The 13,328-nt window shown below is 34.0% G+C and overlaps 1 protein-coding gene across 1 annotated transcript in view; it reads left to right on the top strand.

The window, feature by feature from the left end:
- Window positions 1-13,328, top strand: part of ETNK1 (ethanolamine kinase 1) — a 69,002-nt gene that overhangs the window by 18,884 nt on the left and 36,790 nt on the right. Inside the window, exon 2 of the mRNA XM_030841259.2 lies at window positions 5,064-5,323. Within this exon, the coding sequence (XP_030697119.1) occupies window positions 5,064-5,323 (260 nt within the window). The remainder of the gene's footprint in view (window positions 1-5,063; window positions 5,324-13,328) is intronic.

The raw sequence follows: 13,328 nt of genomic DNA, 5'->3' as shown, positions 1-13,328 counted from the left end.
CCACCAGGGAAGCCCCATACTTAGTTTTTTTTTTTTTTTTTTTTTGCTATACGCGGGCCTCTCACTGTTGTGGCCTCTCCCGCTGCGGAGCACAGGCTCCGGACGTGCAGGCTCAGCGGCCATGGCTCACAGGCCCAGCCGCTCTGCGGCATGTGGGACCCTCCCGGACCGGGGCACGAACCCGTGTCCCCTGCATCGGCAGGCGGACTCTCAACCACTGCGCCACCAGGGAAGCCCTATACTTAGTTTTTTAATTGGATTATTTAGTTCTTTTACATTTAATGTAACTACTTATATGGTTGAGTTTTTCACTGTACCATCATACTTTTTTTTCCTCTTTGACACATCTTTTATATTCCTGTTTTTCACCTTTATTTTTTCTTCTTTCTGTGTGTTCCAAATCTCAGAGGAACTCACAGTAAATATGGAGTGGCAAATATAATTAAGAAATTACAGTACATTGTTTTTGTTTTTGGCTGTGCTGTGCAACATGTGGGATCTTAGTTTCTCGACCAGGGATTGAACCTGTGCCCCCTGCATTAGGACTGTGGAGTCTTAACCACAGGACCGCCAGGGAAGTTCCTACAGTGCGTTTTAGTAATGCTATATATAGGTCACTAGCAAGCACTGAGAAGTATTTATGTCTTATCTGAGTTTAGGAATTGTCTCCTGGAGGTTATAACTCCTGTGTTGGAATTTTGAAGGAAGTTAGAAGTTAGTGAGGCGAAGGAAAAGAAGGGTGAATTTGTCAGGTAGATCACTAGATAACTTGGGAGGTATTGTGGAACTTGTACACCCTAAGGAACTTAAACTTTATCCTCTAAACAGTGTGGAGTCAGTTGAAGATTGCCAGTCATCATGTTCATGTTTGTATTTTAGATGGATTATTTTGGTGGCAGTTAGTGAGTGAATTTTTTTGGAAGGTGGGAAGGTGGTTAAACTGGCGTAAGAGAGACCAGTGAGGTTATTAAAATACTGCAGATAGGAGATTGACAAGGGGATGGAGAAACAGGAGTGGATTTAAGAATTACCTAGGAAGAAAACATTTTATGTGGGGGATGGAGAGGGAGGGGTCAAGGTGACTGAAATGTGCCTGAGTGAATGGAAGATTAAAATGAATTGGTACCATTAAATGATTTATCTCTGGTTTTAAGCAGTTTTATTATGAGGTGCCTTGGTGTAGTTTTCTTCATGTTTCTTTGGCTTGGGCTTGTTGAGCTTCTTGGATCTTGAGTTTATAGGTTTTCATCAAATTTGGAAAACTTTTGACTGTCATTTCTTTAAAAATGTTTCTGTTCTCTTTTTCCCTTTCTTTGAGGACTCAAATTTTATATGTAGTCTCTCAGCTAATGGATGCTCTTCTCTCTCTCTCTTTGATAATTCATGTTTCCCTCTGTATTTTGTTTTGCATAGTTTCTATTCCTATGTCTTCAAATTTGCTAAATTGTTTTTTCTACTACCTAACCTAGTGTTAAATCCCATCTAAGTGTGTTTTCCCTTCAGACATCTTGAGAAGTTTAATTTGGGTCTTTTTTATGTCTTCAGTGACTCTGCTTAATTTTTTGTTGTAAGAATACAACACACTTTTTTCTTGGAATACAGTTTTAACACCTGCTAATTCTAACATCTGTGTCAGTTCTGGTTGGTTTCAATTAATTGACCCCCCTCTCACCCCCCATTGTGGGTTGTATTTTTCTGCCCTTTTTGCATGCCTGATAATCTTTTTCTTTTTGGCCGCCTCACCCAGCTTGTGAGATCTTAGTTCCCCGAGCAGGGACTGAAACTGCGCCCTTGGCAATGAGAGCGCAGAGTCCTAACTGCTGGACCGCCAGGGATTTCCCCATGCCGAATAATCTTTAATTGGATATTAGACATTGTGAATTTTACCTTGTTAGGCACTTGATAGTTTTTGTAGTTCTTTGGGAATAGTTTGCATCTTTGGGTCTTGCTTTCAAGGTTTGCTAGGTGGTACCAGTGCAGCAGCATACAGTCTAGGGTTAATCTATAACATAGATGTTGTCTTAATTATTAACTTTTATGATCTCATCATGAATTATTTTTCTGTCTTGTGTTCAAATTTAAATATGTAGTTATCTACATATTTGATAAGAGCTTAGTTTGTGTCAGGAACTGTTGTGCTTTTGTGTATATTAAGTCATTCTCATAAAAACCTATAAAGCAGATTCTAATGTGCTGATATTAAACATGAGATGAATGAAGCACATACAGGTAAGTGACTTGCCTAAAGTCACTCAGCTTACAGATGACACAGCTAGAATTTATAGTCAAGCAGTGTTGCTCTGTAGCTCATCCTCTGAACTGGTATTATCTTAAATACTTGACAAACAGTGCAGGATAAACCATGTGAAAAGGAGCTCCATGAGATTTGTAGTAGTTTTGTCCCCCCTCCATTGAGGTGGAATTTTATATTTCTAGTATATATCTAGTATAGTACACATACCTAGCATATGCCTAGTATGTTTTTAAATGTGTGTTTCAGAAGGCTGAAGCACCTTAAATTAATTGTTGGTTTATATATGAGGTGGGAACCATCCAAGAGCAAAAAGCACTGTCCATACATCTTTAAAGTCAGAAATCTCCATCAAGAGATCATTAGGATAAGCCGAACAAATTGGGTTTATTACTCCTTCCTTAAGGAAGACTTATTCCATGGGGAATGGTGGGGCTCTCAGTATGTGGGTGTTAGAAAGGACTTCGTATAAGATTTGAATTTGGTGATTTGGGAGAGGGTTCAAGGAAGCAAGGCTTTCCTCTGGATTTGGGTGTTGTCAGGAAGGAAGTGGGGCAAGTCTACGACTGTGTGGGTAATTTATCTTACCTAGAGGACTGGAGGAATGAAGCAGGACCAAAGCTGTTCCTGGAAAAGGAACGGCAGTCCCTCACATTAGCCAGAATAGGGGAGTGCTTGGTCATTTTTGTGGTTTGGAAAAAATGCATAATTTTGTCTTTGTTCAGACATGATTACAGAGTGACTTTGTTTTTGTCTTGATGCATTATGGTCACAGAGTGGCCTCATCTGATATTGATGTTCTATGAAATTGCTTATGTTCAGCAGAATCTCCAGGCCTTGCTGTACGTGCCATGTCAGTTCCTAGCCCCTTTCGTTTTTCTCACTATTTTAATTTTTTCACATGTAAACTAGATTGATTACGGGAAAAAAAAAAGAAGTGAGAAAACATATATAAGCCAAACGAGAAAAGTTTAAACTACTTAGAAATAAGAAAACAGGAGACAAGATTTAAACTACCTAATATTTTATTGGATATCTCTGCAGACATTTTTATCCTTATTTATACATAAACTACTTTTGTAAATGAAGTTATTCATATATTTATTTTTTTGCTCCAGGGGTTTATTGTGACTATCATTTCATTGCAAATATGTGGCTGTTTTGTGCAACAGAGTATGTTAGGGTTAGTGTCATTGGAGTTGTGACTCTATGTTATACTTATAAATGTCTATATAGTATTCAATAATCTTATCCCGTAATGTTATCCATTTCTAGCCTTTTTAAGTGCATATGTCTTTGTATGTACGTTTCTGCATGTACACATAAATGTACAATATAGCGTGCACAATTAAAGAAATTTATTATTATAGGCAAGAGTGAAAGAATGAATTTGTTATAAGCTAGATCAAGAAGACAAGCTAGTGTTTAAGTATTAAGTCCTTACTATTTGTTAGGAGGATGTAGAAAACATAGATTTCACTCCTGGCTTTTGAGGAGTGTAGAATGTCTTTCATTACAAGCATTTCAGAATGTTAGCTTCTCAAACTTCATTACAATAATTGAAATACTTCATCTCTACATGACATGTGGAGGAGTTACAGAATAATATGTGTGAGTTGTTATGGCATTTTAATAGGAAACAACATGCTTTCAACATAGATTTTAATAAAATGATGGAATTTAGTTTAAGGACATATGCTTCTTGTCAGTGTCTCCCTACATACCATCTTTTTGAAATCTACGTGGAAAGCAAAGTTTGTATGTCTCTGCATACCCAAAAAACATAGATATTCAAAGGTGAATAAGGATACATAAATATTTTCTTTCAAATTTCAGCTTAAGATCTAAAGCCTTTTCAGATGTCATTTATCATTACAACAATCTTATCAAAACAGAAACGTTTACCTTCTTTCTCAGGCATTAGTTTAATGTGTATACATTTAAAACTTATTCTTTGTCCATTATTCCTGTTCTTTCCCAGTTGTCTTTGGAAAAATGTCCTTAATGCTTACTTTCACTTTTACCTTTTATCCCTTTATTCCACTGAGAGCCTCCAAAAGCTCTGAGTTATAATTGGGTAAATAGAAAATTAGTTTTAGTGTCAAAGTAGTGTAGAGGAAAATGAAAGCTACAATTTTGAATAGACTTAGAGAACTAATATTGCTAATCATCTGTTTACTTTTTAATATACCATTGTACTCAAATCTAAAAAGGACTTTAAGTACTTAAGACTCTTGAAGAGTCCTCAAACTCCCTTTTAGAAAATACCTGAGAAATCTCTATCTTCCTCTAATTAAGGTTGTGCTTCTTTTTTTTTTTTTAGCTGTAGCATTCAAGTTTAAATTATTATAACCCGAATACTTAAAACAATTTTTTATACATATTATGTTAAGTAATCTTTGGAAATAACATTTAAAGTTGAGTTTTTTATAAATTGGAGATTTACCATAATATAAATTATGGTATATTATATTTGTATATTTAAACTTATGAACATTATTAAAGACTTTTTTATATCATATACTATGCTAGCAAGAGAGCCACTTTCCCTGTCTTCAGAGACTTTCCAATCTATTTAGATATAGGAGAGAGAACGTGTTTGTTGTACAACACAACATAGTAAACAGTGGTATTCTGTTTTGTTTAAATCTACAATTAAAATTATAGACATGTTAGGCAAAATTGTATTCAAAAGTTATATTAAGTAGATATTTTCTTTCAATTAGTATTTAATGATTTTCAAGTTATCTCCTATTCCTTCATTAAAAGTAAATAATTGTTTTTCCCCCATTTTTTCTTTTTTTTTGGGCAGCTTTTCACAGATGGAATCACAAACAAACTTATTGGCTGTTACGTGGGTAATACAATGGAGGATGTAGTCCTGGTGCGAATTTATGGCAATAAGACTGAGTTGTTAGTTGATCGAGATGAGGAAGTGAAGAGTTTCCGAGTGTTGCAGGCTCACGGCTGTGCACCACAACTCTACTGTACCTTCAATAATGGACTGTGCTATGAATTTATACAGGGAGAAGCATTGGATCCAAAGCATGTCTGCAACCCTGCCATTTTCAGGTACATTTCTTTTCCTAAATAATTTGTCCTTTTGAAAAATAAGAGTATTAAGTGCACTAAGGAAATGTTTTTTAAAACTGCCTTTTCTTTCTTTAGGCAACTATTTGGTTAATTTAGACACTTTCTTTTGTTCGGGTTTTGTTTTATTTTTGCTAAAGAAAAAACATTCCTTTTTTCTGAATTCTCATAGTTAACTCTTTGCAAAAGAAAGGACTGCGAGAGGTTTTGGATTAGCCTTTCGCAGAAGGTCAAGGCTTCTCAATTTTTTAAAGTAGTGCTTGAATCAAAGCATTACACATTTCTTATTACTAGGTTTCGTTACTCAGCTGCTCATAGCTTCAGAGTTCTTGCTTACTATGAGTCTTAATTCTGTTAACACGCCTTTGTTACTTTTTAAACTTAAAAATTATTTAATTCAAAGTATTATGTTTTCTGTAAGAATAATGTCTTGCATATGCTTGATCATTTTTCTAAAATTGCTAAAATTTTCTTTTGGGCTTGATTTGAAAACAGCAAGTTCATTGATAGTTTAAATCAAAAGTGCTCAAACATTTCGGTCTCAGGACCCTTTTACAACTCTTAAAAGGTTATTGAGGACCCAAAGAGCTTTCGTTTATGTGAATTATATTTATCAGCGTTTACTATGTTAGAAATTAGAACACAAAGTTTTTAGAATGAAAGATTATCAAGTGCATGTCCTTTTAGCTGTCGGTCAACATGATGATATCATCACACCACTTCACGTAGCTTCTCAAAACTGTACTGTACACTTGTTAGAAAATGAGAGTGAAAAAGGTAAATAATACTTTATGAAAATAGTTTTAACCTCACAAACTTCCTGAAAGGGTCTTGAGCCATAGATCAAAGTTCACAGTATTCTCTTGCTTTGGCTTCTTCAGACATAGCTACTTGCCTATATTATGATTATAATAAAGAGTATCTACTTTGAATATAAAAGGCATTGGAATGTATTTATGTTTAATGTAGTCTAGGGGAGGAAAAATGATTCAGTCAGCTGCTCTACTAGTAATTTACAGTCTGTGACAGACAATAACCTTGGGGAAAAAATAAGGTAAATAGTATACACAGAGGAACAGAAAAGGTTTTCAAAAAAAGTACAAATAATTTACTGTGGTATAGTTGGGAAATTAGGCAGTGTTTAACTGAGGTAACATTTGAATTGGATTTTAAAGGATGAGGCAGAGCATGGAGGAGTCTGAGGGAGATGATAGGTAAAGACGAATAGCATCAAGCTAATGCTTAACTAGTAATTCAACTTATGGAAGTTTATCATGATCTTTTTAATTTGAACTTTTGTGTAGCAATCAAGTATTGCAGAGACCTTCAAAATTTTTTTTAATTCAAATTAAGGTGTTTAGGAATTTTCTTATCAAGTATTTCTCTAAAACTTGCCTCTTGCTGGAAATACTGGCTGAAGTATAATTAAAGCCACTCAGCAACAGACATAATGGGAGAAATGCAATTTAAAATGAGTTATTGCTCACTTATCAAGAAGCATAACTAAAAAACACCAACTTCCAGTGCTGAGGGTATTGTAGTGGAACTGATACACTGTGAGTTGCAAGTAAAATTGGTAATGTTGTCTTTCGGAAATTAATAGGACATTATATAGTAAGTCATAAAAGAAAGTCATATGCTTGATTGTGTCATAACAACTCATATTGTCTGAAACATACAAGATGTCTGATGCAGGACTAAGAGGAAAAATATCAGCTTACTAGTTGAACTGTGGCTACAATAAGGAAATAATTTGCTTATGTGAAAACTCAAAGGGAGTTTGTAAAAAAGAAATAAATTCTGTTGGGATGGTAGGATTAGGGATTTTTTTTTTCCAGTTTCAAAAAAATGCCTGTTATTATAATTTTTAAAAAGCTTCCAAGAGAGGAGCAATTAGTGAGTATTAGTGGGTGTTTGAGGAGATTCTCTGCAGCCTTGAGATTTTCAAACATTTGGCTTTATTGAGTATAGAATTTAAAGTAGCATTTGCCTTGATGTTAGTGCAGTAAAACCTTATCTTACTGAGACTAGGTAGAAGGACCAATCTATGATAGTGAAAATCAGAAATCTTAGTTTTTTATTACCTAGTTTTTTCTCTGTTGTACATAAAATTTACTAATAGAAAACAATTGAATTGCTCTAATACAGTTCTTTTTAAGAACTGTATTCTTTCTTATGACCATTTAATTAATTTAGTTAACATTTTTTATTTTTAATTGTGATAAAATACACATAACAAAATTTCCCATCTTAATCATTTTTTAAGTATACAGTTCCATAGTGTTAAGTACATTCACATTGCTGTGCAGCCAGTCTCCACAGTTCTTTTCGTCTTGCAAAACTAAAATTTTATATCCATTGAACAACAACTTCCCATTCTCCCCTACCCCCAGCCTTGGCAACGATCTTACTTTCTGTCTGCATGAATTTGACTGCTCTAGGTACCTTATGTAAGTGGAATCATACCTTTTTGTCTTTTTGTGACTGGCTTATTTCACTTAGCATAATGTCTTCAGGGTTCATCCACGTTGTAGCGTGTCAGAATTTCCTTCCTTTTTAAGGCTGAGTAATATTCCATTTTATATGTAGGCCATGTTTTGTTTACTCATTAATCCATGGATGGACATTTGGGTCACTTCTGTTGATACTTTTTCACTGTTGTGAATAATACTGTTATGAACATGGGTGTGCAAATATCTTTTTGAGACCCTGTTTTCAATTCCTTTGGGTATATAATCAGAAGTGGAATTGCTGGATCATATGGTCATTCTATTTTTCATATTTTTAGGAACTGCCTTACTGTTTCCCATAGTGGCTGCACCAATTTACATTCCCACCAACAGTGCACAAGGGTTCCAGTTTCTCCGAGTCCTTGCCAACACTTATTATTTTGTTTTTTTGATAGTAGCCATCCTAATTGCAAGGAGGTGGTATCTCATTGTGGTTTTGATTTCTATTTCCCTAATGATTAGTCACGTTTAGCGTCTTTTCTTATGCTTCTCGGCCATTTGTGTATCTTCTTGGGGGAAATGTCATTTCAAGTCCTCTTCCAATTTTCTAATGGGACTTTTTTTTTGTTGTCTAGATGTAAGAGTACTTTATGTATTCTGGATATTAACTCCTTATCACATATATGACTTCAAATACTTAATTCCATGGGTTGCCTTTTCACTCTGTTGATTTTGTCCGTTGATGCACAGTTCTAAATTTTGATGTATGTAGTCCAGTTTATCTGTTTTTACTTTTATTGTCTGTGCTATTGGTGTCATATCCAAGAAATTGTTACCAAGTTCTGTGTCATGAAGCTTTTCTCCTATGTTTTCTTCTAAGGGTTTTATAGTTTTTTTAGCTCTTACATTTAGATTTTTGATCCACTTTGAGTTAATTTTTATGTATGATTTAAGGAAAGGATTAAGGAATGTCTTTCTTTTACGTGGATATCCTGTTTTTCCAGCACCAGCTGTGGAAAAGACTGTCCTTTGCCATTGAATGGTTTTGGCATCCTTATTGAAAATCATTTGATCATAAATTGGAGGGTTTATTTTGGAGCTGTCTATTCCATTTGTCTGTATGTCTGAGGCTATGCAAGTGCTGCTCTGTTTTGATAACTGTAGCTTTGTAATAAGTTTTGAAATCAGGAAGTGTGAGACTTCCAACTTTATTCTTCTTTCTCCAGCTTGTTTTAGCTATCTGGGGTTCCTTAAAATTACATTTGAATTTTAGGGTGGATTTTTTTCTGTTTATGCAAAAAATGCTGTTGGGATTTTGATAGGGATTGTATTGAATTTAAAGATCACTTTGGGTAGTATTGACATCTTAGCAATGTTAAGTCTTCCAGTCCACAAACATGGAATGTCTTTCCATTTATTTCTGTATTTAATTTTTTTCAGGAACATTTTGTAGTTTTAAGTATAGAAATCTTTTACCTCATTGGTTAACTTTATTCCTAAGTATTTTATTCTTTTTGTTGCTATTGTAAATGGAATTGTTTTCTTAATTTCCTTTTTGGATTGTTCATCAATAATGTAGAACTGCAATGTATTTTATGTGTTGATTTTGTGTTCCGCAACTTTGGTGAATTCATTTACTAGTAAAAACCATAAATTTTCCTAACAAAGCCATCCTTCACAAATTGCGTGTTTTGTTCAACACCAATTTATCAAAAATTTTAGATGAGTATGGAACTTGTAAGTAGGACTTATTTAATTTTAAAAATCTCTTAGCAAAGCCTAGTTTTTAAGTATGTAGCTGCTATGCTTGCAGTTGAACTATACTTGTTATTTCCACGAGGATATTTGTATAATAGATTTTCTTCCTTTCCTTGTTAATTTTGCTACAGAAAAGATACACTGGTAGTTCTGAGACCTGTAGAAATTGACTTGAATCCTAGATTTTGCAAAAAAGGCTTATTATACAAGATGTCTTGTTAAAGGACAGGCAGTATTTCAAATGGATGGTCATTTTGTTTTTCTGTAGCTAGGCATTAATTTTGGCACAGTTCTTATTATATGAGATTTTTAAAAATCCAGGATAAATTTTAATCCACCAGAGAAAAACTCTAATAGTGGTAGAATCCTATGGTAAGTTTCTAAATGTATCCTGAGTCTGTTGCCAAGATGATGATTCTTATTCATCAGATATCTGTTAAGTACCTCCTTTTAGTGCTGAATGCTAGGATAGAAGAATAAGGCATGGTCTTTGCCCCTTGTATGATAACTTAGTGATAGTATTTATCAGTAGTATTGATAAAGCAATGTCAACTATACTATTATTATTTGCTGCTATTTTTTTTAATTACATAGGAAAATGTTACAAAACATTTTAAACACTCTTCTGAATATATTTTTACCTATTATGTAAGCATGATGTTATCATTTAACATTAACTTTGTTCCTTATATAATCGAATTCTATTTTAACAGTGCACCTGTAGATAAGGTAAATATCTATAGTTTACTTTAGAAGACATTAATCATTAGCTCTTAAGTTTCGGTATAGTTTTTTTGCAAATATTAATTTTGCTATTGTATGGTGGTTGTTAATAATTTAGTTTGTTTTCCATTAGAGTAGGTTTATATCACATTATGCAGAAATGTTTTTAAAATTGCATATAAAATAATTTTTATAATTTCACTTGTAATTTCAGAAATTTGTTCAAAGGAGAATATATTTGATAATTTTTGATAAAAATCAAATTTGGAAAATTTGCCTTTCACTCCATAGTTTATATATATTTAACATTTCTATTAAACCTAGTAGGAAATTGGTATGAAATGGGAAGTTAGTCTACAGGATCTTTGTATATGAATATGAATGTGAAATTCCTGTTGTCATTATTGAACTTAAATCTCCAAATTGAGTAAATGTTTATGTAAATTTTTTTCTGGTATTCAGGGGCATATCACGTCAGATTTGAAGGAGAGCTTTAAGATTACGCCAGTAATTTGATTTTCCTTGTAAGAAATCTGAGACTCAGAGAAATGAAATGATTTGCTTAAGTTTAGACTTAAAATACAAGGGAAAAGTCAGAAGAAAACCCAACTAATTCTGTGCAGTGTTACTGCAGTATATTATAGTGGAAAGGCCTTGGCCTTTGCATCATATGATCAGTTCAAATCCTGGCTCAGCTCCACTTAGCCACCTTTCTGCCAAAAGAGTCAAGACAATCAAAATTAGTAGGTGCTTTTTCTTGTAGCAGCTATTCATGTTCAACAGATTCCATTAACGTGTAAGAACCCCTTGGAGTTGTGGCCATTTTGAAGTATTTACCTTAGAATTGTCATTCCAGTCACTCCTAGCTAAATAACTTATATTTGGACAACTTCTGAGACTACATTTTGTGTTTTGCAAATCAGGGTCTCATACAAACTCTGGGGTAAAACTATAAAAAATAGGCATTATTATTTATTTTTAAAACAGCAAATAAAATTTTCTGGTATTAAATACCTGTTCTAATATGTGACCCTTCTTCTGAATCACTGGTCTCATTTGTTGAGTAAACATTTCTAGGTCATAATGTTCTGTTGATATAGATTGCCCCTTGAGTTTTATGTAACATGGATTACCTTTCTTCAGGCCTTTTGTTCCAATTCCCCTCCTTAAAGTTTTAAAACCAGGTTTTAGTGGCTTCAAATAGATATGTGTCACACACACATACACATCTATGTATGTATATGTGTGTTTGCATGTATATATGTGTATATTTGTACTCTCCTTTGTTTTGATTTTATTATCACTTTTATTATCATGAAGGTTCCTGATGCTTAAAGTACTACATGTTCATTTGGGCCTAGCTTTTTATGCAAATACTGTATGAGAGGTTGATATGAAAATAGATTTTTTTCCTATATTCTTGTAGAGTATATGGTCTTGGGGAAGATCATTTAAGCAATAATTATTTAATTTATATAAAAATGTTTATTTGGTAATTTCAGAGGTATGGACCAAAACACACATACCTAAAAAGATCACAGATTTTAATATTTTGGTAATGCATTAGGATTCTTTTTTTCCCCCCAAAATAAGATTTATTCTTCACATGGTTGCATACTCAATTATATTTTATTCTCAAATCCGCCAAATTTTCCATTTTAGACAAGAATGCAGTGCCTTAAAGGTGAAAGATATTCTCAGATATATCTATGTCTCTCCTTTCACATAACTTCAGCATCCATAGAATCCTAACTTAATCATCAAAATAAAGGCCGAAAGCAAATTTTACTCAATTACAGTGAAACCTCATCATACTTATTTTCCACGGTAGAAAACAAGGAGAAAATATTGAATGCATCAGACACTACACTTGGCAGCAGTTTTAGGCTGAGGAGCTTGCTGAATGTGATCTACATGTAAACTTTAAGCTTCAGAATAACAATATAAGCAGGTTTCTCTCTAAAAATTTAGGTGGGTTAAAGAACAGCATTACAAATATTTTATTACTTATTTTAAATTCAGTAATAAAATCCAGTGGTACTCTGAAGACAAGAGAAACTCACCAATTTCTGTACCTGGGTACATGAGAGAATCAGTAGGGTAACAGCTAATTCAGTTACAGCTTTGGGTATCAAAGATTTGCAAGGGCTATGTCCTATAGACCTCTTTTCGTTGCATCAAGTACCGTCAGACCAATAGCAATTTTCTGCTCCTAATAGGCATTGAGCATTTTCCCCTACTGTGAAATATTTTTTAGATCATCAAACATCAAATGAGATGTGGTCAGCTGAATTACAGTCATCCAAACTGAAAGATGAAGAATATTAGTCAATCTATTGGTTCTTTAATGCTGTGTCCTTTCAAACAAAACATCAAATATTTCTTGTAGTAGAACTGAAACTCACTTGCAGTAATGCCTAAACACTTCTGAGATGCATTAGGACTTATTGAGAATAATAATTTGAAAATTCAGACTGACTCAAAGAAGGAGGAATTTGTCGATTCATATATCTGAGAATACTAAGTTCAAGCATGGGTGGATCCAGGGGCTCTAATAGTGCCATTAGGAATATCACTGTCTGTTTTGTTGTGTTACCTTTTTTATTCTGGCAGACTTTTCTAAGGAGTGACAATTATGATTCTTAGCAGTTACAGGTTTATCTAATCAATTTGCAGTGTGGGGAGTGTGTCCCTCCTTTTCTGATCGCCTCAACCAAAGTCAGTAGCTTCAACCAAAGTCTTGGAATCAAACCTTTTTGGCCTAGCTTGGGTAATATGCCCTGAACCGATCACTCTGGCCTGAAGGATGGAATGCTCTGGGCAAGTCTGTGTCATCTCTTTGCTCCTAAAGTTAATGGTGCCGGTGGGATAGGGAGTTAGGATTGAGATGAGCTCTGACTGAACCAAAAGTGAACTAAAAGTGAGGGGGATGGAAGTTTCTCCAAAGGAAAGTCAGGACTCTTATTAAATAATAAAACTAGATAGATGAGAATATTCACTGTAGTATAAAAATACAATAAAAGTGTGTTATTTAATCACAGATTGGTGAAGGATTA

Source organism: Globicephala melas, chromosome 10 (genome assembly GCF_963455315.2).
Source record: "Globicephala melas chromosome 10, mGloMel1.2, whole genome shotgun sequence".
Lineage (NCBI taxonomy): Eukaryota > Metazoa > Chordata > Mammalia > Artiodactyla > Delphinidae > Globicephala > Globicephala melas.
The sequence above is the reverse complement of the archived record's forward strand: the minus strand, read 5'-3'. Positions and strand labels throughout refer to the sequence as shown.